This window comes from Pararge aegeria, chromosome 16, assembly GCF_905163445.1.
Source record: "Pararge aegeria chromosome 16, ilParAegt1.1, whole genome shotgun sequence".
NCBI classification, from domain to species: domain Eukaryota; kingdom Metazoa; phylum Arthropoda; class Insecta; order Lepidoptera; family Nymphalidae; genus Pararge; species Pararge aegeria.
The window spans coordinates 16,457,202-16,480,750 of record NC_053195.1 but is presented as its reverse complement, the minus strand read 5'-3'; the positions used below and the strand labels follow the sequence as shown (position 1 = coordinate 16,480,750).

Here is a 23,549-nt window from a genome sequence, read left to right as displayed (position 1 = left end):
TTTAATAAATTCTTTTCGATAAAAAATAAACAGAACTGCCATACATATGTGTGTAACTTCCATTATATAATAATATTTATACAGGATGACGTTTTAGACACTGTCCAAATTTTAGAAGTTAGCCTAGACGTTTTTCGGAAACTCTAAAATTAACACAATAACGATTTCACGAAATTATATATCTATCATTTATTCTTTTTCATTTTTTTTAATTCTTAACAATGCTTAAAAATAAAATACAAAACACTTTTACAATTTTAACATCCACCCTCCGCTTGTGGGGCTTCTGAATGCCCAAGCAACCGGCGGTCAGGGCTCCAGAGTGAGGAACCCCCTCACAATACGCACCGTTTCAAGGATCCTTCTGTATCCGACCCTTGATCCAACAACACGAGATTATTATTATATCGATATAGCGTCGTCATAACTCTATTTTTTTTAACTTGTCTTATGAAAACGACATTTTCATTACTTTTTAATGTAAAGATCGTTTTGAAAGTAATAAAAAAAATTATTTGTTTTATTTTTTTCTATACATTTGGTTTCCCATCTATTTTCAAAAACAAAGTATGTTTTTGAAAGAAGTAAGACAAGAAAGAAATGAAAAGATGGTTTACATTATAAGACAAGTTAGAAAAAACAAAGAGTCAAAAGTCAAAAGAAAACAAGCGTGTTCTATTTTCAGATATGAATGTCTTCATTTGGTCAGTGACTAAAAAATCTTCCAGTATATGTAACATAGACTAGTATTGGGTATCTCAAATTTATGGGCAAAGTTTAATGGTGCAATCAAATTAAAGTTCTCATTAAGTTGCACAAAATCCTTAAACTAAACTGACCGCTCTTGAACTAATACGTTTTGATAGAATTAGAATTAATTGTGTGTGGGTTAGGATGGACTTCTCATTTTAGTTAAGGATTTCTGTGTGACAATCGTATTAGCCTATATTATTTTTTTACCTGTCTTATAATGTAAACATTATTTTTTAATATGGAAACAAACTTACATAAAGAAGTCATCTTTTTGTTTTGTTTGGGTTTATTTATTTCATCGCAGTTGTTTGTATTTTTAAAATATATTTTACACTGAAAAGATTTTTTTATATTGTAAGACAAGTGAGAAAAAATGGAGTTTAAATAATATTGCCCTAAAATTAAAATAAATCTATATGACACAAATACATTGACTCAACAAAATAACCGTGGTGCTTTTATGACAAAACAAGAATGTGTTCCGAGATTTTTTACGATGACGTAGTTTACGCTCATTCCACATTACACTGTCCTTTATGTATACAAATGTTTTTAGTCTTTTTTTTCAGTATTAGTGAATTTTTAGAGACCATTTTTTTTTGGCTACGAATGTAGAATAATATAAGACAGGTGCTTATTTGAGTGCACAAATTCTAAAGTAAGCTGTATTTACCGTTTGTACTTTTCGGAGCGAAATATGTGAGGGTGAGGAAAATTTAATAAGGAATTATGACTAAATTAGTTAAGAAACATCCTATAAAGATTGCGAGGGACGCGGAAGTGTTAATTTCCGATTTATACTTACCAAAAATAACTTTATTTTCTGACGACTTTGAATTTTAATCGATTCCGAATAGCGTTACCGAAAATATTTCTGGCTCACAATCGCATCTTTATTTTTAATGTTTGTTAATACGGGGACAAGCAAATGTTAGAAAAGCGTTTTGGTATTATATACGCCCATTAGTATCTACTGTCAATATAGATGATTTTAGATTTGTGTACGGTCGAATTATCACCAATAAATTTTATTTTAGGATCCACTTGCGTCTAACTTCATTACGTTTATAAACGTCATGTGAAGCAAATGCGTACATAATAATTTTAAAAACCTCGCGTATAAGTAGGGTTTTGAATTCTGCAAACGTTTACCCGCTAACTAACCGCAGAAATTTTATCCTCAATATCTTAACGGTGTAATCTAAGGCCAACGCATCGAAACTACTTGTGTAGTAGTAGCAGGATTTTAGGTTAAAGAATCATTTATTTCTCTTTAAGAATAATTTACATATTCACTAACAGACAAATCATATTGAACTTATATTATTTGATTAGCAATCATATTAAACTTATTATTAAGGTATACATATAAATTATTAAAGATCTACCCTCAGAAACTTCGATAACCGTATGTTATATATAACGTAAACGAATTCGCATTTTTCACTTCCGTGGGTAATTTAGGATTTGGTATGACAGAGCTCGTCATTAATACCGCGAAGCATTGCTTTACCGGTCTTGAGGGCGTCGTTGCCGGTGTTATTAAAGGCAGATGAAGCTTGACACCTACTGATGGGCATAGGCCAGCACTTTTTACGACGTGCTCCTTCCATCCCCTACAAGTAGCTCTGTGTATAGGCCAGATACCATAAACAATAAAAAAAGGACGCCTGGCATATGTGAAACATCGAAATTATTTTGTACAAGTTATAGGCACAAAAGTACAGATTATGACAGGAACTAAATATGACATGATAAAAAAATACAATATTACGAATTTTCTCCAAAAAATGATGACTTTCTTTCTAAAAAAGAATGTTTTAATTCAAAAATTTCTTTAAAAAGATGTCAACTCAAGTAATTTCATCAACGTATAGTACATATATTCTATCATACAGCGTGGCGATGCGTCGCCACGGCCTGTGTCGCCACGCCAAGAATCGGCTTTACCCTCCGCTTTTAGATGTTTTATATCAAAAAATGTCCGCATTTGCGTACAAATATGCGTCTTGGCGTACAAATATTAGTCGTACTTTTTATTGGTCGCACGCAGGCCAATAACAAGTCACACCGGGAATCTGTTAGCGGGAAACCGTTTGCAAAAGTCACACGATACGTTTTTAGGTGTACTATTTTTAATTTAAGTGAGTACATAAAAAAAGTTGCGATTCGTTTATTTATTAGTTTTATTAACTATTAGTTTAAGAATGTTTTCTCAACGCTTAAAATTTAGTGTGCTTAATTATTTTTTAATTTTCAATTTATTTATAGACTTGTTACATATAATTTTTAATCTTAAGATTCACTAAATGTGAAAACAAAATATGTGTAAAATGTTTACAAATAATGTAACCTACTTAAACTAACACCTCTGTTCACAAACGATGATTTCATAGAAACGTTAAATTCCTTGGAATTTTAGATTGGAGGTTCCACCAATGAAAAATATAATATAGATAAATAAAAATAATCGTTTACTAAATTAAAGGCATGGTGGGTCCATACTCTATAATCAATGAGAGAAGAAAGAAGCTAGTGCCCCGCCGTAATTTAAACATAATCTTTCACGCACGGTCGCACTGTGAGACCCCAGTCATGTTTGTGAACTGGGGTTCGAATACAAACAACATTTTTTGTACTGAAAATTCACGCTATATTAAAACAATAGTAAAAGTTAAGTAACAATTTATAAAAATTTTGGTACATGCTATTTGTACTTTCTTTTTTTGAGGAACGTGTTATCCAAGGTGACTCATAAACGGGCTATTACAATTAAAGACTTTATCTATTGAAAAAAAAAAATTGTTGGTTGGAACTTGATCAACAAATTGCACAACATCTAGCCAAACTAACCTTTCTTATTACAGTGTACTTGTTTTCCGTATTACGTTGTAGAAAAGCTTTTTGTGACAGAGCTCGTCCGGCGAATACCGCCATGTTTTTTCTGCCGGCGACGGGTTGGTGATTGCCGTAGATTGTAGTAGTAGCACGGAGGAAGATGCTGCTAGCTCTCCGTTACATTCTCTTAGTCGCCTCGTACGACACCCGCGGAAAGGGGAAGGGGGGGGGGGGGGGGGGTTGTTGAACACGCGCCATAATGATGTCAGTCAATTGCTTTGTATAAGTTTAAGCATTTGCCAGATTACAACATGAGTCACATGTGGCATAATCAAAAGATAAAGCATTACAATCGTAGTGTGATTACGCGGTAAATAATACTGTATACGCTACACACACTACTACGTATGGACTACGTATAGTACATATAGCGATATACGTACCTATACGTATAGCATCTTGCGCGATACGTCGCCACGGCATGTATCACTACGCCAACAATCAGGTTTACCTCGCCTATAGATGTTTCTCATCAAAAACAGCAGTTTATCCTATTAATAATAAGTCAGTGTCTAGCCCGTTTAGTAGCGCCTTTATCCTATCTTAAGCACAAGTGTCGAGTTATATTTTATTATTATTACATAAGTCGCTGTGAATATACGAAAGAAATGCAAAAAATAAAAAGGTAATAAAATGAATATGAATGAATTATTGTGTTTCCTTATTTCACCGTTCCAACCATAACTAATAGAGTATGCGCAAGCTTACAACAAAATATATATAGATAAATATACAATGTGTAACAGAATTACGAAATAATATTGAAGTATGCTTATTTATATTTCCATACAAACGAATTCGAAGCATTCTAATTGTTTACTTATGACAACCCTATTGAAGATAAAGACCGCCACGCGCATAGTACATACGCTACGCGACGCGTATCTAATAAAGTGACAGGAGTCACATGATTTTGCATGTGATGTTATATATCCCATCTGATTTCATTCAGTAAAAACTATGGCAGTGGTTTCCTCAAAAACTATTAGGTTTTCGGTTTCACAGATAAGTTTCAGAGATAGTACATAATGTAATTCTAAAGCCTGTGAAGTATTGTTTCGGTTTTCTTTTACACGTTGTATAATTTACTACGAAATTCCAGGCATGGTGCGTTTTTTTACAGCAAGAACGTCGCTTTAGCAAAGAAGAACTGATAATATATTAGGCCATCAATAAATCAGAAATATCTTCGTATTTATTGTCAGTTGAAGTCGAAACTTGCGGTTATTAAAATTGTACATTAATAATTTATTGTTTAAGGTCTTTCACAATTGTTTTTTTTGCCCGGGGTTTTCCTCTGCGCTTTTCGAAACGTTTTGTTTCCTGGGTTGAAAAGCAGCTTGTGTTACTCTCAGTCTTTTCAACAAACTCTATGCCAAACGTAAAGTTAATTGGTTGCTTATTTAGGACGTAAAGGAAGGACAAACAAACAAATGAACAAGCACACTTATAGAATTATGGCACATGAAGATATCACTAGTATATATGTACAACTATTTTAAAAATTACAACGACGCATAAAGTTTGATTTAAACTAGAACGTGGTGCGAACGTGCGGTGCCTCGGACGAGACGCGGATCCTAAACATCATGAATTTTTATGTTACACTAGAATTTTTATGTTCTAACAAGAGTATAAAAATATCGTATTTCTTATTGAACTAAATTTATATGACTCAAGGTACTAACTAGGTATGCCCCACGGTTCCACTCGTGTTTAGTGAAAAAGATCCTTACGATAATCCTTAGAATTGTTGCAAACTCCTGTGGGAATCCCGGGATGCAAAGTATTTCTGGGTTGCAAAATGACGCAGACCCTTACAAATAAGGTGGCTCCAATGTCTACTAAATAGGGTTCCCAATGTAGAGATCAGAAACCGAATTGGAATCACTGATATCGTTCAAAGAGCAGTTGACATAAAATGGAGCTGGGCGGGCCAGATAAGCAGCAGAGAAAAACTACTTTTGATAGTCAGTAAAAAAATGGGTACTAAGATGACGGATGAATATTATTATGAATAATATACATAAATACTCATAATGTACAGATAAACACACAGGCACTGAAAAACATTCGTGTTCATCACACAAACATGTTCCAGTTGTGGGAATCGAGCCCACAGCCACTCAGAAAGCAGGGTCGCTGCCCACTTCGACAGTCGGCCGTCTAACCTACATATTTGAAAATTTAATGTATGTTCATAAAAACATTTCTAAATTTAAGAAAAAATGTGACTGCAATAATTTAGACATTAGAAGTAAGAATGAACTCACAGTGCAATATAAGTACTAAATTACATTAAATTCATTTGAAGGAAATTGCATACAATTCTAAAATAAACTACCCATTGACATCTTGGAGATGTCTCTTAAAAAGTTCAAAGTTTTAAACGTAAGCTTACAAAAAAGTCCTACTATAGTATAAAGGACTACGTAATCGATAAAAAAGCTTGGATGTGAATTATTACTCTAACCAGGTTGCTCTTCATATAATTTTGACAATGTGAGATGGTGATAACATAAAAAAATACCCGGCTAAGTTGGTTGTGGGCTTCTTCTTAGACCAGGACGCGTTTGGAATCCTCGTAGCTTTAGTTTGAAGTTACGAATATGGTTATCGCAATCATCTCACTTCCGCGTAGTTCTCATGTAATGTACGCATCAAAAGTGCCACCTATGGGGCCTACTTGAATAAAGATATTTTTTAATTTGACTTTGACTAGATGCCGCTCATCAGCAATAGAGCAAGATGGCATGCAAATGTCCAGCAGTGGACTGAAATGGGTTGATGGTGACCTATCACTTGGTGCTATGAGATAGCTTCTGCCCCGGAAACGGTCATAGGATATATTTATCCCTGCAAAACAAACGATTTTTAAAGAACCAAAACAAACACGGACGAAGTCGCGGGCTAAAGCTAAGTATAAATTGAATTATTCTATTTTATCACATGGTCTGCGAGCTGTATTAGAGTAAATTAAAAGCGTTCATGCTCCCTAAGGCTTTGTCCATATTATTCGACGCAAAATCGTTCTAAGCCGAAGGTGGTTCAAAGACAACTTTCATGAAAACCGGTACCGTAATTTTTCGTACCGGTATTTGGAAACTAACCGGTTAGTAGATTTTATTTTAGAAACAAAATCACAACCGATTAGTGAAAGGTGAGCTAGTGTGCGCGTTGACTGGGTTGATTGACCTGTCGTGTTACTATTAAATGGCCTTGAGTCTACGTGCAATTAATCGGTTAAAGAACGGTTTTGTAAGTGTTCCCAAATCAATTTGCTTTCTCACTTGCTTTAAAGAGATTTCATGCATTTTTTTATACTCTTTCTGTTATTTTACGTTATAACTGTAAAATATATTTGCTATAAGTGGGCCACAAGAAGACCACTCGTTGTGTTACGTTAAATAAATTTAAATGTTTTAATTTACATTCATATGTTATTCGAAGGCTATAACGAAAAATGTTTTTAATATTAAATTTGACTTAAACCGATTTGACATCGATAAATATGGATAAACCCTATACATATAAAGATTTCTAACCTACCTTATGTTAACTTTACTTATCTTACAAGGGCCTAGCCAGAATTTGCTTGAAGGATATGCATAGGCATAAAGCAGGAAGATTGAATAAAATTATAAAACTATTATGAATTATCATATGTAACCAACCATATTTAAGAAAATTTCATTTCTAATTTCAATGGAAAATACCACGTCCTATACGAGGTTTATAAAATCATCAGGGTAGGCAGTACTTTTCTGCGTGTATGAAGTGCACGCTACTGGGGATATGTGATACTGTGACCAGCTCTGCTATTGAGGCAAACAAAACAAAAATTACACTGCTTATGCTTCTAGACTAACGAACAGTATATATATATATATAAATATATATAATTATATCTATTTATATATATATATATTTATATATAAATAGATATATATAAATAGGTAGGGTGCAATCAATAAGGCATATTTGTTTTTTTTTAATATACTAAAACTAACTAACGCTAATATAACCGAGTTACGATTAAATAATTCACGACCGGAAACAAGGTGCATTCTGCCCAGCCAAAATTACTATCTTTGGTTATAGAGGGATGATATTTATGGTGACTAGTTATTAGTTATACAATTTTTTTTTTAGTAAATATCAACCTTTAAACTGCTTCGATATAATGTGGAGTTATGTAATACTTAGTCTTTAATATTGTAAAACTTAAAAAGATAATTGAACAATATTTTTTCCTTATTGCATGTTCGAATAGCTGCGGGTGGAAACCCTTACATTACCACCCAGCGGGTTGTAAAGTATTTCAAAAAGAGAACATTCGGAACTTCTTACTTCTACCCTACATAATTTGTAATGTTAGATAATGATCCTATTATAGGAAACTGATGCTATTGTATAGTGATGCAGTGTATCGTGATACCATCCGAAGACGTATATCATATGTGCTCGCAGGTGTCGAGGTATCTCTGGAACACAACTTGGTAGTGTTCCGATCTGCTACAAGTGGGTTCTTGAGCTTGATTTTTTCTGGAAATACAAATATTCTGAGATTCCCAAGATGTTTTTCTTTTCTCAATTTCTATGGAGTATTTATGTATGATTGAGTATATATTAGTTTATTATTTTATATTTATTTATTATATTTTTTTTTATTCGTGCAATTTTGTTTATGTATTTGTATTTAGCTATTTGAATGTAGGTTTATAATAATTTTACAACACCTGTCCGCTCTCACTCATCTTGTCCTAATCCAAAGGTTGCCTGGCAGAGATCGCTACTAAGCGATAAGGCCGACTTTTGTATTCTACTTCTGTCTTTGTATTTCTATTGTTTTATTTTTTCCTAACTTCATTGTGGTGCACAAATAAAGAGTTAAAACAAAATAAATAAATAAATATGGAGGGTTCGTTCGATTCTGAACATGCCATTCTCATCGGAGCTTCTTAATGATATTCATGACTGCTTACGCTCAATGGAGACTTTATATATGTCATAAAGTTTTCTGGTCTCCTTAGATAATGGATGCGCCAAAAACAGTGTTACAAACCCCCTGTTCCCGCAAATCAAGATTAAAGTGAGCCCTGAACCAGAGTCTTTCTAATTCGCTTCGGACGCATTCCACAATGTGATAAACATCCTCGATAGTATTGCACTCTGAGCACAGAATATAATTCCCAATATTGAATAGTCTTTTTCTGAATCTCATGGATATTTTAGCTGTGTAGGATAGTATCATTAGAATTTTTTGTGGACTTCACGCATCATAATAACATCGGTAATGTTAAGTACGTTTTGCTCCGACAATGGAGCATCCTCGGGAGATGTTGACTTTATATCACCATCATATCAACCGTTTAAAGGTCCACTATATGGCACGGGCCTCCTCCTAAAAGGAGAAAGATTTAGGCAGTAGTCCACCACGCTGACCCAGTGAGGATTGGTGGACTCCACACGCCTTCGAGAACATGATGGAGAACTCTCAGACATGCAGGTTTCCTCACGATGTTTTCCTTCACCGTAGAAGCAAGTGATATTTCGGTTAATAAAACGCGGAAGGAGTTTTAATAGCCCAGTGGGTGGGCCTTCGACTTCACATTCGGGGTACTAAGTTCAAATCCCCGTACATCTCTATCTCTAAGTTATGTGACTTTTTGAGTTATTTAAATATGACTTACTTCAACGGTGAAGGAAAACATTGTGAAGGAACCTGCATGCCTGAGAGTTCTACATAATTTTCTCAAAGGTGTTTGGAGTCCACCAATCCGCACTAGGTCAGCGTGGTGGACTACGGCCTAAACCCTTTTCATTGTAGAAAGGGACGGGCCCTATAGTATATCGGTTGATTTTATGATTATGATATTTGTAAAGTCAACTTCCCCTGATGATGCTCCGGTTTCGGAGCGAAACGTGCGTTGAGGGTACATTGCCGAAGATCTGTTTGGTGTGGAGTATAAGGATTGAAGAAATTATAAAGAACACCATACAGAGTCTGTTCCTTTCGCGGAGTATAGCAAATTAGGTGTAATTTTGGTATTACTAAACAAGTGAAAAAAGAACATACTTGTAAAACTCTTCGCATTCCTCCATTGAGACGTCGCCGCTGATTAGCCGGGAACCGAACCCGCTGTAGTACGAGGCGTAGCGGTGCTGCAATAAATGTTGAAACAAGTCAATAAACAGTAAAATGGGAAAACTGCACGAAAATTAACTTATTAATTTTGTCGCTGACAATTTTTGAAATTTTTGCTAAGTGCAGTCTAAAATGGTAAGTCTAGTCTTTTCCAGTTGTGGGAATCGAACCCACGGCCTTGGACTCAGAAAGCAGGGTAGCTGCCCACTGCGCCAGGCGGCCGTCAAATCTAGTGGGTTTCGACGCGACATCGTACCGGAACGCTAAATCGCTTAGCGGCACGTCATTGTAGGTCAGGTTGTAACTAGTCAAGCCCGAAGCGTCCCACCAGAGAGCAAAAGTTCAGCAATTATTAATTCCCAAATTTAGAACACGTGACTCCAACTTAAAACCACTGCGCTCAGCGAAGTTAGTAGAAAGGTAGAGGTCGTCAAAGATCCTCCAATCCGATATATCCTATATTTAGTAACTCAGAGCCATATACAAAATAGTTTTTTTTTTTTGGCTCATTAAACTGGTAACAACCAATGACGTTATCATGAGATTAACATAAATACAAGAGAAAGACAGGAGATTGAAACCTTCTAGAAATGACCACAGCATGCTTTATTTAGATAATCTAAAAGCTAATCAAATAAAGCAAAATTTAAAACTGAATACCTGCAATACTATACAATGAATAGTGATGATATAAAATTAAAACGGAAAATAAATTAATTTAAGTTATATAAGTAAATATTTGACATGTTTTTTGAATGAGGTCAAAGAACTTCTAAAAATGTCACAGCTATTTCTGTAAGCATTTTAGCTGAAGCAGCTGATCAAATTAAGAAAGTATTCGAATATTTGTTTCTGCTTCGGGAAAAGACAGAAATTGTCCGCCGCACCGCGCCGCTAACACTCGATATAGGATGCTTTTTAAACACCTGACTATTAATTTAATTGTCTTAATACATATCTCTTTTTTTTCTTCGTACAAATTGACAGGGTCAGTGTTTAAAGTTAATACCATTATTTTTGTTAACTAGGATCAAACTAGGTTTTTAACTTAACTTGATTGTGTAACAATAGCATAGTTAGGTACTAGTAGGTCTATTGTAACGTTATTTTAATGATAATGTTATATTTATGAATTTTGTTTTATTAATCTTTTTTCTTTCTTTTGTTCTCTTGTCAATTTGCTACGTATTTTATTAGTGTGATTGGTGTTAACCGTAATGATTGATTGATTGGAAGCGGTGAAAGCGGTGGGATGCTTGACTTCACTTTCGTTGGGCCGAGTTCGAATCCCAGCACCTCTAACTTTTCTAAGTTATGTGCGTTTTAAGTAATCAAAACATCACTTGATTCAACAGTGAAGGAACACATTGTGAGGAAACCGGCATGTCTGAGAGTTCTTCATAATTTTCTCAAAGGTGTGTGGAGTCCACCAATCCGCACTGGGCCAGCGTGGTGGATGGCCTTAACCCATTGTGAGAGGCCCGTGTATTCTAGTGGGTCGATAATGGGTTGATATGATGACGTACTTACTGATTGAATTAAAAATCAATAAATAAAAAAAACTCACCTGTAACTGTTTCACGAAAACCTGTTCAGCCACGATAGTACAGGCCAGCCGCAAGCCTTTCGCAAACGCGTCCATATACTTCACGTACAAGGTCACCAGGTCGCGGAGGTCGCCGTCCCGACGGCACGGGAGCTTCAGATTTATGCCGCCAGGGGGTGCTGCGCCCTAGAGAAAAAAATAAGGCCTTGACTGCAGTTTTATCTGGCGGTTTGTTTGTACAACGTGTACATGAAACCCGAAATAATACATCACAGGGTTTAAAGATACATTATGTACTGTCTCTGCAACTAATCTGTGAAACAAAGTCAAAGTCTAAAATATCTTTATTCAAGTAGGCCCATAGGTGGCACTTTTGATGCGTACATAAGAATTACACGGTAGTGAGATGATGGCGGTAACCACATTCGTAAACTTAACACTAAAGCTACGAGGGTTCCAAACGCGTCCTGCTCTTAGAAGAAGCCCACAACAAACTTAGCAGGGTGTTTTTTTTTTGTTATCACCATTTCACAATGTCATTTAAAATTATAAGAAGAGCAAACTGGTTAGAGCAATAATTCACACCCAAGCTTTTTTATCGATTACGTAGTCCTTTATACTATAATAGGACTTCTCTATAAGCTTAAGTTTAATACAAACTTTGAACTTTTTAAGAGATGTCAATTGGCAGTTTATTGTAGAATTGTATGCAATTATGAATTTTATGTAACCTAGTATATTGCACTGTAAATGTTACGCTTATAGTTTTTGAGTAAACCACTGCCATAGTTCAGAACGCATGCTAAATTTAAATCAAGTGACTCCTGTCACTTTAATTGGTACGCGACGCGTAGCGTATGTACTATGCGCGTGTCAGTCTTTTACCTTCAATAGGGTTGTCATAAGTAAACAGTTAATATTTTAATTCGTTTGTATGGAAAAATAAATATGCTTCTTTGATTTAATATTTTTACAGGGTGATACCTTATGAAATATACTTATGGATTCTTCAACAGTATTTCGTGATTCGGTTACACGTTGTTTATAATATAAGTATACCTAAGAGTATTTCGGAGCGCCCTTTTCATCATAATTATTATCTTTTTAAAGAGCGATATTCTGTATAGTTCTACTCTCATTTCATTCATCTGTGAAATCCCTGAGATGTCTTTAAATAATTCCAATTTTTATAAAAAACGTAAGCTTATAGAAAAATCCTATTATAATATTAAGGATTACATGTATGATAAAAAAAGCTTGGATATGAATTGCTCTAACTTTGAAACTCAACATTAACTAGTCTGTGAGATGGTGATAACAAAAAAAACCTGGCTTAGTTTGTTGTGGGCTCTTCTTAGACCAGGGCGCGTTTGGAACTCTCCTTTAGTTTAAAGTTAACGAATGAAGTTATCACCATCACTAACATTAGTGTAACATGTTAAATGTATAAACGCCTACATGAATAAAACATTTATGAATTTGATTTTTTTTTTTGGATGTTTTGAAAACCTAGTTGGCTAAGCACTCAGGCCGCAATCACTGAGAAATTCCGAAATTGTATCTGAATTTTTAATATACACTAGCGTACCCAGCCCGCTTCGCCGGGCTAGATTTTGCTTTATTTTATTTAAACAATAAACTTACATTATTAAATTTTTAATTTAGGTCAAATAATATATTAAATCATTTATTTCTCTTCGTATTCATTCTCTTCTATTCTCTTCTCGAGCGGGTGAAGATCATTATCTACACCCATGTACTCCCAACAGTAGAATATCATCGTAGTAAATAAAAGCTGTATTTGACAGTTTGACAGTTCAAAAATAGGAGTGCTCCGATCGTCACCAAAATTTACAGGATTACTCGCCAGGTCAATCCGGAGATTCCCTGAAAGTTTCATTGAAATCGGTCCAGCCGTTTCGGAGCCTATACGGAACATACCCACACACTTTCTCTTTTATATATACAGATAGATAGATAGATATTTGACATACGTACATATACATTATGCCGAGTTAAATAGATACCAGTGAAGTTAATAAAATCGTGTTAAAATTAACCTGATCGAGAACGCACTTCATCATCAGAGTCGTGGTTTTAACGTCGGAATAATTGAAGTTGTTTGATATTGTCACCCCGCCGAACATATTGTACCTGAAAAGTCATTATCATATCATATATATATCACGATGTTTTCCTTCACCGTAAAAACAAACGGACAAACAAACTTTCACATTTATCTTCAAAGTTAAGCTTAATTTGCTATACTTACTCCGCGTAGTCTGTTGTGTAATTTATATCTTATTATTAATCTGAATGGTTTAATTTTTAATTTCCTCAATCTTTATACTCCACACCAAACAGATCTTCGGCAATGTACGCTCTACGCACGTTTCGCTCCGACACCTCATGAGATTTTATTTATTTATTTATTAGCAAGGGAAACAAACAGTACTATTACACATAAAAGTAATGCCGTATTTTTATATCACATAAACCAATGATTTTCCACAACTTAGTTATACATATAATACGATAACATTAACCACAATTGCTTAGGAATAAGTACAAGCGAAAATGAAACAAAAATTAAATCAAAACATAAAAGAAAAACAAAAACTTCAAAGCATAATAAATTTGCTAAAAGTGCCAATTTTGACATAAAAAATGTCCGTCTCACAATATTTGCTGTTGAAAGCATTGCACGCACGAGATAAAAAGTTATTTGCCGAATACTTTGTCTTCCATCTAGTCACGCAAAGGGAGATGTTCACTTAACAATGAATAATTGTTAATCTTATCAATAATTCATTGTAAAGAGCGAAACGTGCGTAGAGGGTACATTGCCGAAGATCTGTTGGGTGTGGAGCATAAAGATTGAAGAAATTATAAATTACACCATACAGCTTCTCCTGCTTTTCGCGGAGTTTAGCAAATTGAGCCTAACTTTCATAATAAATGTGAAAGTTTGTTTATTTATCCTTCCTTCACACCCTTACTAAGTAACAAATAACCATGATTTTTGGCATAAAGTTGGAAAAGTGAGTAACATATATAATATAACAACTTATATATTTTATACCGGGAAAACAAACAGTCGAAGGCCGAAGAACAAACAGCCAAGTAAAAAAATAAGTCTATAATTTTATTAAGACGACGGCCAATTGGCGCGGTGACCCTGCTTTCTGAGTCCACGGCCGTAGGTTCGATTCCCACAACTGCAAAATGTTTGTTTGGATGAACATAAATGTATTTCAGTGTTCGGGTGTTTATCTGTATAAGTATTTATGCATATTCATTAAATTATTCATCAGTTTCTTAGTACCCATAACAAAAGCTACACTTACTTTGGGACTAGATGGCGATCAGTGGCGTGCATTGCATATATGCAAATAAGCAGTGCATACCCTACCCTCAGGGTCATACAGAGCCTTCAGATAGAACCAATAAAGTTTTGCAACTAAAATGTTGTGCTAAACACCTTGTGCATGCCCTGGGTCCCAGGGCTATGCGCGCCACTGATGGCGATAGTCTGTTGTCTGTCTGACTGTCGTAGTATATTTGTTATTATTATTATATAAAGCGCACCCGAAAAAAGATTAATATTCAATAAGTGCACTAGGACAGCCATGTATTTGCAAAACTGTAGTGCCATGTGTGCAAATATATTCAATGCAATCCAAAAATCAATAGCCGCACTACCGTATAAAAAAAGAATTCATTTAAAAAGTGGCTATTGAACAAGGTTATTTTTCAATTGATGAATTTCTGGAAGAAGGACGTAGAACAGACAAGTAAAAAAAAAAGAAAGTCTATAATATAAATGTTTGTTCTATACTTACACATTAGCCATATACATGTGATGTCCAGGCGGAGTGCACACTTTGTAAAACCTCTCCAAACTGTGGTGCTTAAGGAAGTACAGACAGCTGGTCATGTCCCACATGTATCGGTTAAGCATGTCCTCCCTACACGAGGGTTGCCATGATGAGCTACCAAAGCTACTGTAATTTCTACCGAAGCTACCGTGGTAAGGCATTATTAGTAGCTGACACCTGTAAATAAATAATAGTAGATTGTTCAACAAGTAATACAATTCTGCTTTAAATATAAATAAATAAATAAATATACTACGACAATACACACATCGCCATCTAGCCCCAAAGTAAGCGTAGCTTGTGTTATGGGAACTAAGATGACTGATGAATATTTTTATGAATAATATACATAAATACTTATAATATACATATAAACACCCGGACACTGAAAAACATTCATGCTCATCGCACAAACATTTTCCAGTTGTGGGAATCGAACCCACGGCCTTTGACTCAGAAAGCCGACTGGCGCAGTGGGCAGCGACCCTGCTTTCTGAGTCCAATTATATTTATTTATTTATTCTGTTACGTGTATTGTTATACTGTTACGTCATTTCATTTTCATTTCGTATATACAACTTCTAAAGATGTATGGTAGAACCTCGGTCTCCGAGCACAATCGTGGTTACTATACGATCGATGAATTTCTTAACGACAAGGCTGCTTGGAAGCAGGCTCAGCTCTCATCTCTCATAAGATAGTGAATTTAAAAGCTTGTAAACTGTAAAATGAGGTTAAAAAAGAGCAATCTGCTGAGTTTCTTGCCGGCTCTTCTCGGTGGAATCTGCCTTCCGAACCTGTGGTAGATTCACTACAAACAGACTGACTTGACGTTTCAAAAGTGCTTATTAATTAGGCCTACTTGAAATAAATGAATTTTGAATTTCGTAGTAAATGCTATACTGGAACGTAAAGTAGCCAAATTTTACCAATAAATATCATTATTTGGGCTGCGCTGAAGCTTTCAAAAGTGCTTATAAATTGGGCCTTCTTGGCATAAATGAATTTTGTAATTCTGGAGGAAGATCTTCCTAATGTTACGGTCCAACTTATTACCATAGCACCTGTTTACGTATGTGTTGTGTGTGTGTGTGTTATTCCCTGATCTATACCTATAATTAATCCTATCCTTGTATTCAGCGGTGATTTTTAGCAATTTCGCGAATAGCTTTATTTCCCTGGCAACATCGGTTTGGAAGATGGCGTCGTAACCCTCCCTGTAGGGCCATAGAAGGAAGCACTCGGCGTTCAAACGCTGCGAGACTTCTAAACATCTCTTGATCTGAGTCGCGGCCTGCACGAACGAGGTTGCTTCGTTGCTTGTGAAAGCACCGCAGGCATATCTGGGGGACAAAGTATTTTTTGAAGTTATACTTCTTTTGGCACGTTAGGGATAAATGATCAGAGTAAATTTTTACGATGCGCGCGCACATCGACACAAAAACCCGACACCCTGAAGTTAGCTATAAGGTTTGACAGTGTACACTTTCAATTGTCAAAGTCCGCGGGCTCATTCCGGTGATTTAATTGATTCAATTGTACATAAATCACAAAATTTAATGTTGAGTGAATCTTGGTCAATTTCTTTAATTATGTAGAAACAAATAGATATTTTAATAAACTTTATTTAACTAGATAATGCGTTATAATAAAACTTTTAATGTTTTAAATACTTTTTTTCTATTGTTAGTATCCGTTTTCTCTACAAACGTAGAATAAGGGGAGAGATAAAATTTTTGAAAAGATTTTTGTCTTGTCATGCCAAAGAAGTATAACTTCTACTTACTTCTTAAAAAGTACACACACTTTTTTTTTCAAGATGGTAGCGGGCTAAACCTGTTAGGGAGTATGTTAGTCATAGCCCCTAATCGGTTTCTACGCGACATCGCACCGGAATACTAAATCGTTTGGTGGCACGTCTTCGCCTCTCACCAGACCAGACCAGAGAAATTTCAGAAACTATAAAGTCCCAAATTGCCCTTGCCGGAAATCGAACTCGGGGCCGCCTACTTAAATTCACAGCGCTCAGCGAGGCGCCAAAATAAATAAATATATCGACCCATTACCGGCCCGGCACAGGGTGTGGGTCTCCTCCCACAATGAGGGGTTAAGGCCGTCGTCCACCAAGCTGGCCCAGTGCGGATTGGTGGACTCCCCACACCTATGAGAACATTATGGAGAACTCTCAGGCATGCAGGTTTCCTCACGATGTTTTTCTTCACCGTTGAAGCAAGTAATATTTTAATTCCTTAAATCGCACATAACTTAGAAAATATCCGGCGCTACCAAAAGGTGGGAATTTTAAAGTTTCCAACAAGAGACGATGTGGCTACAAGGTTTAATGAGGTTTCAATCTGAGCACAAATTTGACCACCAAACGATATTGTGTCAGTCACAAATTCTATTTGGTCCAATGAAGACTGGAGTGGTGTGTTCCAATTATTAGATGTATTTATTTGTAGTTAGAGGTTTTCCTTTCGAACTCGATTTCTCTAAAGTGAAGTCCTTCCCACAGGGCTATCAACGCGTTCGCTTTAGTTAGCGAAATAATAAAACATAATTACCTCGGGTGTGAATGTAAATCCGGCGCTATCCACAGCAGTTTGACTTGGCATTTTTGCGCCAACTCGTTTATGTACTCCACAATATCGTCCCAGTTACTTCTGTTCTCCTCCCAGTTATCTGTCTGCGGAACTAAATCAGTATCGAAAGCGGTCCAGTATTTCACGCCGAGTTTCGTGCAGAGATCGTAGAACGCTTTGATGCAACGTTTGTAATTGTCTATGGTGTTTGAGTTGTCGTCCCATGTGCGGTTGAATGTCGGCCTGCCTTGGGCGTCTGATCCTGGAAAGTTAAAAAAAAAAATCGTTTATGTAGGCGTAATCACGGGCACTTATGAACCTATTTCCGGCCCAGCACAGGTCACAGTTCTCCTCTCAGAATGAGAAGGGTTAAGGCCGTAGTCCACCACGCTGGCCCAGTGCGGATTGGTAGACTTTACACGCCGTTGAGAACATTATGGCGAACTATAAGGCATGCAGGTTTCCTCACGATGTTTTCCTTCGCCGTTTAATAATTAAAATAAAATAAAAATAAAAAAGCCTTTTATTTCCTTTAACTTAAATTTACATACCTAAGCCGGTTTTACATTAGTATTTTAGGTTTGGTACACAAAAATTAAATTTATCGTTACAAATGTTAGCTTATCACAAGAACCCCAGATTGGGTAAAGGCCTCCTCCAACCATGTCTATTTTATCCTGTCCTCTGCTATTTGCTTTGCCTTGTCGGCCCTTTCGACGTTTAAAGCACGCGTTAATTAAATTGCTTAAATTAAAACGCACATAACTCCTAAAAGTCAGTGGTGCGTGCAAAGGAAACCCGTTAAAGCTTCGGCTTTTAGTGTTGCCCAAATTCTGTCTTGGTCTTGCAGTCTTGGTCTTGTTCTTGCGTTTTTGCAAGACCAAGACCAAGAACAAGACCGCGTATTTTTAGCAAGACCAAGACCAAGACTGACCGTGCAAGACTTGAGCAAGAACAAGACATAGCCTGCAAGACTCTTGCGTCTTGCAGCTAGGACTTAGCGCTATTTCACGGAGTAGTTAGGTGTAACAGTTCGGTGTATAGGTAGGTAGGTACGCTTAGGAATTCTATGAGACGCAAAGAACTATATCAAAGAATATGAAAAACTGGACCTATGCGCATTACGACTAATACCATAAACATAGCGAATAAAAAAATATCTATTAAAATCAAACTGAGTGCATGCATAGTTATGTTTTAACCATCGGCACTTTGATAATGCGGCATCAAAGGTTTTGTACTTACTTCTCAAAGAAATTTGCCGCTTTTCGGAAGTACATGGTTATGATACACGCGCCGGCGGCTTCTTTTGAAATCTAAAACAATCGTTGCCGCCGCGCCGAAATCATAACATTTGACACTATTCATGCAAAATAATTTCGAATTTTAAGAGTACCTACAGGTGTTCCAAAGAATAAATAAGTTTCAGATTGGTGATTTTAGATTGGTGGAGGACGCATGAGACAGAGTATCCGATTTTATCGAAAATGGCCCGTGATTTTCTCTCAATACCTGCAACTTCAGTACCTGCTGAGAGGTTATTTTCTAAAGCATCATTAGTATTTAGAAAACATAGAAATAGGTTAAGTGATGAGTCAGCCAGATGGTTACTTTGTATTAATTCTTGGTCAAAAGAATTGATATAAAGTATCATAACCTAATGATAAAGCTGTTGATTTGTGTTGTATTTTATTTTTTATTCAAATAAATGATAAATCGTAAAACTCTTTTATTAAATTTCTTATAAGTTGAGGGTTCAATCTCTTTCTAGACAGATAAGTATTGTTCTTTAAAATACAGTGAAGTTATTGTAATTAATTTGTTTTTTTACATGTTTTAGCAAATGTAAGCTTATAAATCATAAATGTTTATTAAGAAACAGTTACTTCCATGGAAAACGGCATATAGGTCAGTTGATTTTTCGAATTTCTTATCAAATCTTCAGTTATTTATTAATCTGCTTGATCTTTACTATGGCTATGTTAATTCAAGCTCACAATGTTCCAATTCTAATACGTTTTTCTAAGATTTAAAGTAAACTTTAATAAATAGTAATAGACTAATAGGTAATTGCAAGACTTGCAAGACTCTTGCTGCAAGACCAAGACCAAGACCAAGACTGGGAGCGCAAGACCAAGACCAAGACCAAGACCAGGTGTATTGGCGCAAGACCAAGACCAAGACTGGCTAAGTCTCGTCTTGTTCTTGCATTTGGGCAACACTATCGGCTTTAAACAAGGCTATCACCGCTTCATACATACATGCTACCATTATTGTGAGGTGATGATTATAACAACATTCGTTAACTTCAAATCTAAAGCTAGGAGGGTTCCAAACGCGTCCTAGTCTAAGAGCCCACAGCAACTTAGCCGGGTATTTTTTTTGTTATCACCATCACCCAGCCAATTACTAATTAGCTATGAAGTAATTCACACCCAAGGTTTTTTTTTATCGTTACGTAATCGTTAATATTATAATGGGATCATTCTATAAGTTTACGTTTTATATCTCTATGTTCTATAAGTTTACCTTTGAACTTGTTGAGAGACATTTCAAAGAGTTCATATTGTAATTTATTCTAATATACAATTTCCCTTGAATAAATTACCAATTTTATGTAGCATGGTAAACTACACAACAAGTTTATATTTACTTCTAATATTGATGATTTAATATTGATGGCTAATTTTAATTTCTGTAAGTACAACTCACCGACTAACACACAACGTTCAAGGGCAAATACAAACTGGGGGAGTCAGAGCATTTTAATCTTTCATCAAGGGCCTATAACTGTCCACTGCTAAAGGCCTAAAAGCCTCTTCCAACGGGAGGGTTTGCCAATAATCAGCAAACAGTAGTAGTAGCATAAGGGACGCTGCTACCCGTCCTTTGTTATATTCCCTTAGTCGCCTCGTACGATACTCACGGGTAAGAGGGTCATTTAATCATTCCTACCAAACCAGATATAATTATAAAATTATAAATTCTCAAAATGCCCCTGCCTGGGATCGAACGCGGCGCCGCCAACTTAAAATCACAGCGCTCACCGCTGCGCCAAAGAAGTCGTCATGGTAAAACTAAACCATACCATTATTCCTAAAATCAGTCATAGAGACGCTGTACTTCAGCCAATCCTCCATAGTGCGCGAGTGTACACGCTCGGTGCAGTTGTAGAAGCGGAAGTTGGCTGTGTCGGCGGGAGTCGCCATGTTGTTGTACTCTATTTTGTCTATGCCTGAAAGTAGCACACAAACCTCAGATAAAGTTCCTGAGAAGCAAGCAATAAAAAAAGGAAGGCGTCATGGCAGATATAAATTTTTTTTTAACAAATCTGTGTAAAGCCTGAATGTACACGCGTTAGAAGCTCTACTTCTTTGGCGTAACAAGATAAAAACCTTTTCAGAAATTTTATCTTTCGCCTTATTCTACGTTTGTAGAAAAAACGACACAAACGATAGAAAATAGGTGTTTAATACATTGAAAGTTTTCTAAATAATTAAAGAAATGGACTTAATAAACTTATTTAAATTTGGAATACTAATAGACTCATTATGGGAGAACAAAGTTACACTCGACATTAAAATTTAATATTTGTGTACAATTGAATAAATTAAATTCACCCGTATGAGCCCGCAGACTTTGACAATTACAAATGTACACTCTCAAACTTTATGGCTAACTTCAGGGTGTCAGTTTTTTGTAACGGAGTGTCAAAAAAATCAAAAAAGATGTTACACGAGTTCTAACAATACAATAAGTCAGGCACTCTCGATTCGGCGAACATTGTCGTAGCGCTACAATACCGCGGTAGGCCCATGAGTATTCGGAAAGCAACGTGTATTGCACTCTTATGGCAGAAAATGACTTTTTAAGGAGCTCTGATTTACGCATCACATGACCAATTCTTCTTCAAATCTCCAAAGCCAACACATCTATTTACTGGGCGAGTCAAGGTTGCTTACCCATTATGCGTGAACTAATATTTGGTTCTGCTGCTAAGCCACACATCTCTCGTTTATTTACGGTATTTAATGACATAAGTAGGTTGCTAATGACAAAAGCTTACCTTGGAAGTAGTCCACATTGTCAACTGCTTTTACTTCCCGCACTTTTTGTCTCTTCCCAGATTGAGCGTACGACATCTTTCCAATCTCTCTAAGGTATATTTAAAGTTCTAAAAGTTTATTCTGAAGATATGTTTGCGGGATTGTGGGATTGAGTATCTTAAAGTTACTTTTTTTTAGTTAGTTAAATAATATGATTCCTAAGATAATTTTGGACCTACCAATGCATAAGTTTTACTTATATGTTTAAAAAAAAACATTACAGCGAGTTAACTTTTATCATCGTTATAAACCCATTATCGGCCCACTACAGGGCACGGGTCCCTCCCACTATGAGAAGGGGTTAAAGCCGTAGTCCACCACGCTGGCCCAGTGCGGATTGGTGGACTCCACACACGTTTGAGAACATTTGTAGAACAGGCATGCAGGTTTCCTCACACTGTTTTCCTTCACCGTTGAAGCAAGTGATATTTTAATTACTTAAAACGCACATAACTAGAACGCATCACCGCACCGCATATCACCGCATCTCAAATTGTACTCTCATGATATGTATTTATGTCTCTGTAACTACTTTTTTCTTTGGTGTACAATAAAAGTGTATTTATTCATTCATTCATTCATTCACGCTTACATTCGGTTTACCGCGTATATAATTGATGAGTTCCTAAATGAAAAGGCTACTTGGAAGCATCCGGTTCCGCTTTCTTCTCTCAGTCACAAGATAGAAAAAACAATGTCCAAATGTAAATAGTTGGTTTTTTCCTGCCGAGTTATACCGGCTTCTTCTCAGTAGAATAAATAAATTCAAGTTCAAAAAAATAAATTCAAGTAGTACTAATATAAGCACTTTTTAAACGTCAAGTCTGTCCGTTCGTTGTGACTCTACCTACCACTGGTTCTGAAGGCAGATCCTACCAAGAAGAAGCTGGCAAAGAATTCAGCTCCTTTCCAACATCATCTGTTTTACAATAATTATTTTGTCATTTGAGAGATGGAAGCGAAGCTTTGTACTTCCAACAACCTTGTCATTAAGGAATTCATCTATTGTATAGACTCGCTGTAAAAAATTTGTTAGGACACATTGTTTAAAACGAACTGCTAGGACCAAAAATACTTATTGCAGGGGTTCCCAACCCTATTAAGCTAGCGGCACACTTATAGGTTAAAAAATTTGTCACGGCGCCCGCGCTAGCGAGTTAAAATATATAGGTACTTGTTAGTTAGGCAGATAGGCGCAAAAATTAAAACATCCCCTTTTTAAAAGACTGCAAGACTGCCCGAGTTCTTTGCCTTAACACGTTCCAGAATAGCTTCCTTTTGGGAACGATGACGTCGCTCTAAAAATGAGATTCGCAATGTACGAGCACTTGGATGTCGCCTTCTTCCGGCATTGGTTGAAACAACATCGCAGTGCGAATCGGATATAAACTTTTTTTTTTTTATATAGTTTTCATTATTTTATTTTTTAGATTTAGAAATTTGTAATTGTTATTGGATGTTTATTTAAATTTTAAATTTTACTATTGTTTTTAATTTTTATATTGTTTTCACAGTATTTTTGTTTTAATTTTTGTCGTTTTTGTCATATGGGTATTTGGCCTGAATTAAAAGCATTTATTATTGATTATTATTAGAAGCCGTAATTAATTTTAACAAAGAATTAAGAAAAATAAAACT

General features: G+C 35.9%; 1 protein-coding gene across 1 annotated transcript; it reads right to left on the bottom strand.

The window, feature by feature from the left end:
• Window positions 1–7,664: 7,664 nt before the first annotated feature.
• On the bottom strand, window positions 7,665–21,963 carry LOC120630570 (xylose isomerase-like). The gene is made up of 9 exons (XM_039899830.1): window positions 21,872–21,963; window positions 20,894–21,040; window positions 17,788–18,067; window positions 16,336–16,566; window positions 15,188–15,400; window positions 13,406–13,499; window positions 11,367–11,531; window positions 9,731–9,816; window positions 7,665–8,196 (listed from the first exon to the last, which is right to left on the bottom strand). Exons 1-9 carry the CDS (start codon window positions 21,945–21,947, stop codon window positions 8,106–8,108), a joined length of 1,383 nt encoding a protein of 460 aa, XP_039755764.1. The 5' UTR covers window positions 21,948–21,963; the 3' UTR covers window positions 7,665–8,105.
• Window positions 21,964–23,549: the final 1,586 nt, after the last annotated feature.

Bases quoted from the DNA above. Each gene is read 5' to 3' on its own strand.
- LOC120630570 (XM_039899830.1), bottom strand. From the start codon at position 21,947: ATGTCGTACGCTCAATCTGGGAAGAGACAAAAAGTGCGGGAAGTAAAA. The intron at 15,401-16,335 runs GTATAGATCAGG...ATTTATTTACAG, and splicing joins AAGGATAGGATTAATTATAG to GTGTCAGCTACTAATAATGC. The intron at 9,817-11,366 runs GTGAGTTTTTTT...CATTTATTGCAG, and splicing joins TTTTCGTGAAACAGTTACAG to CACCGCTACGCCTCGTACTA.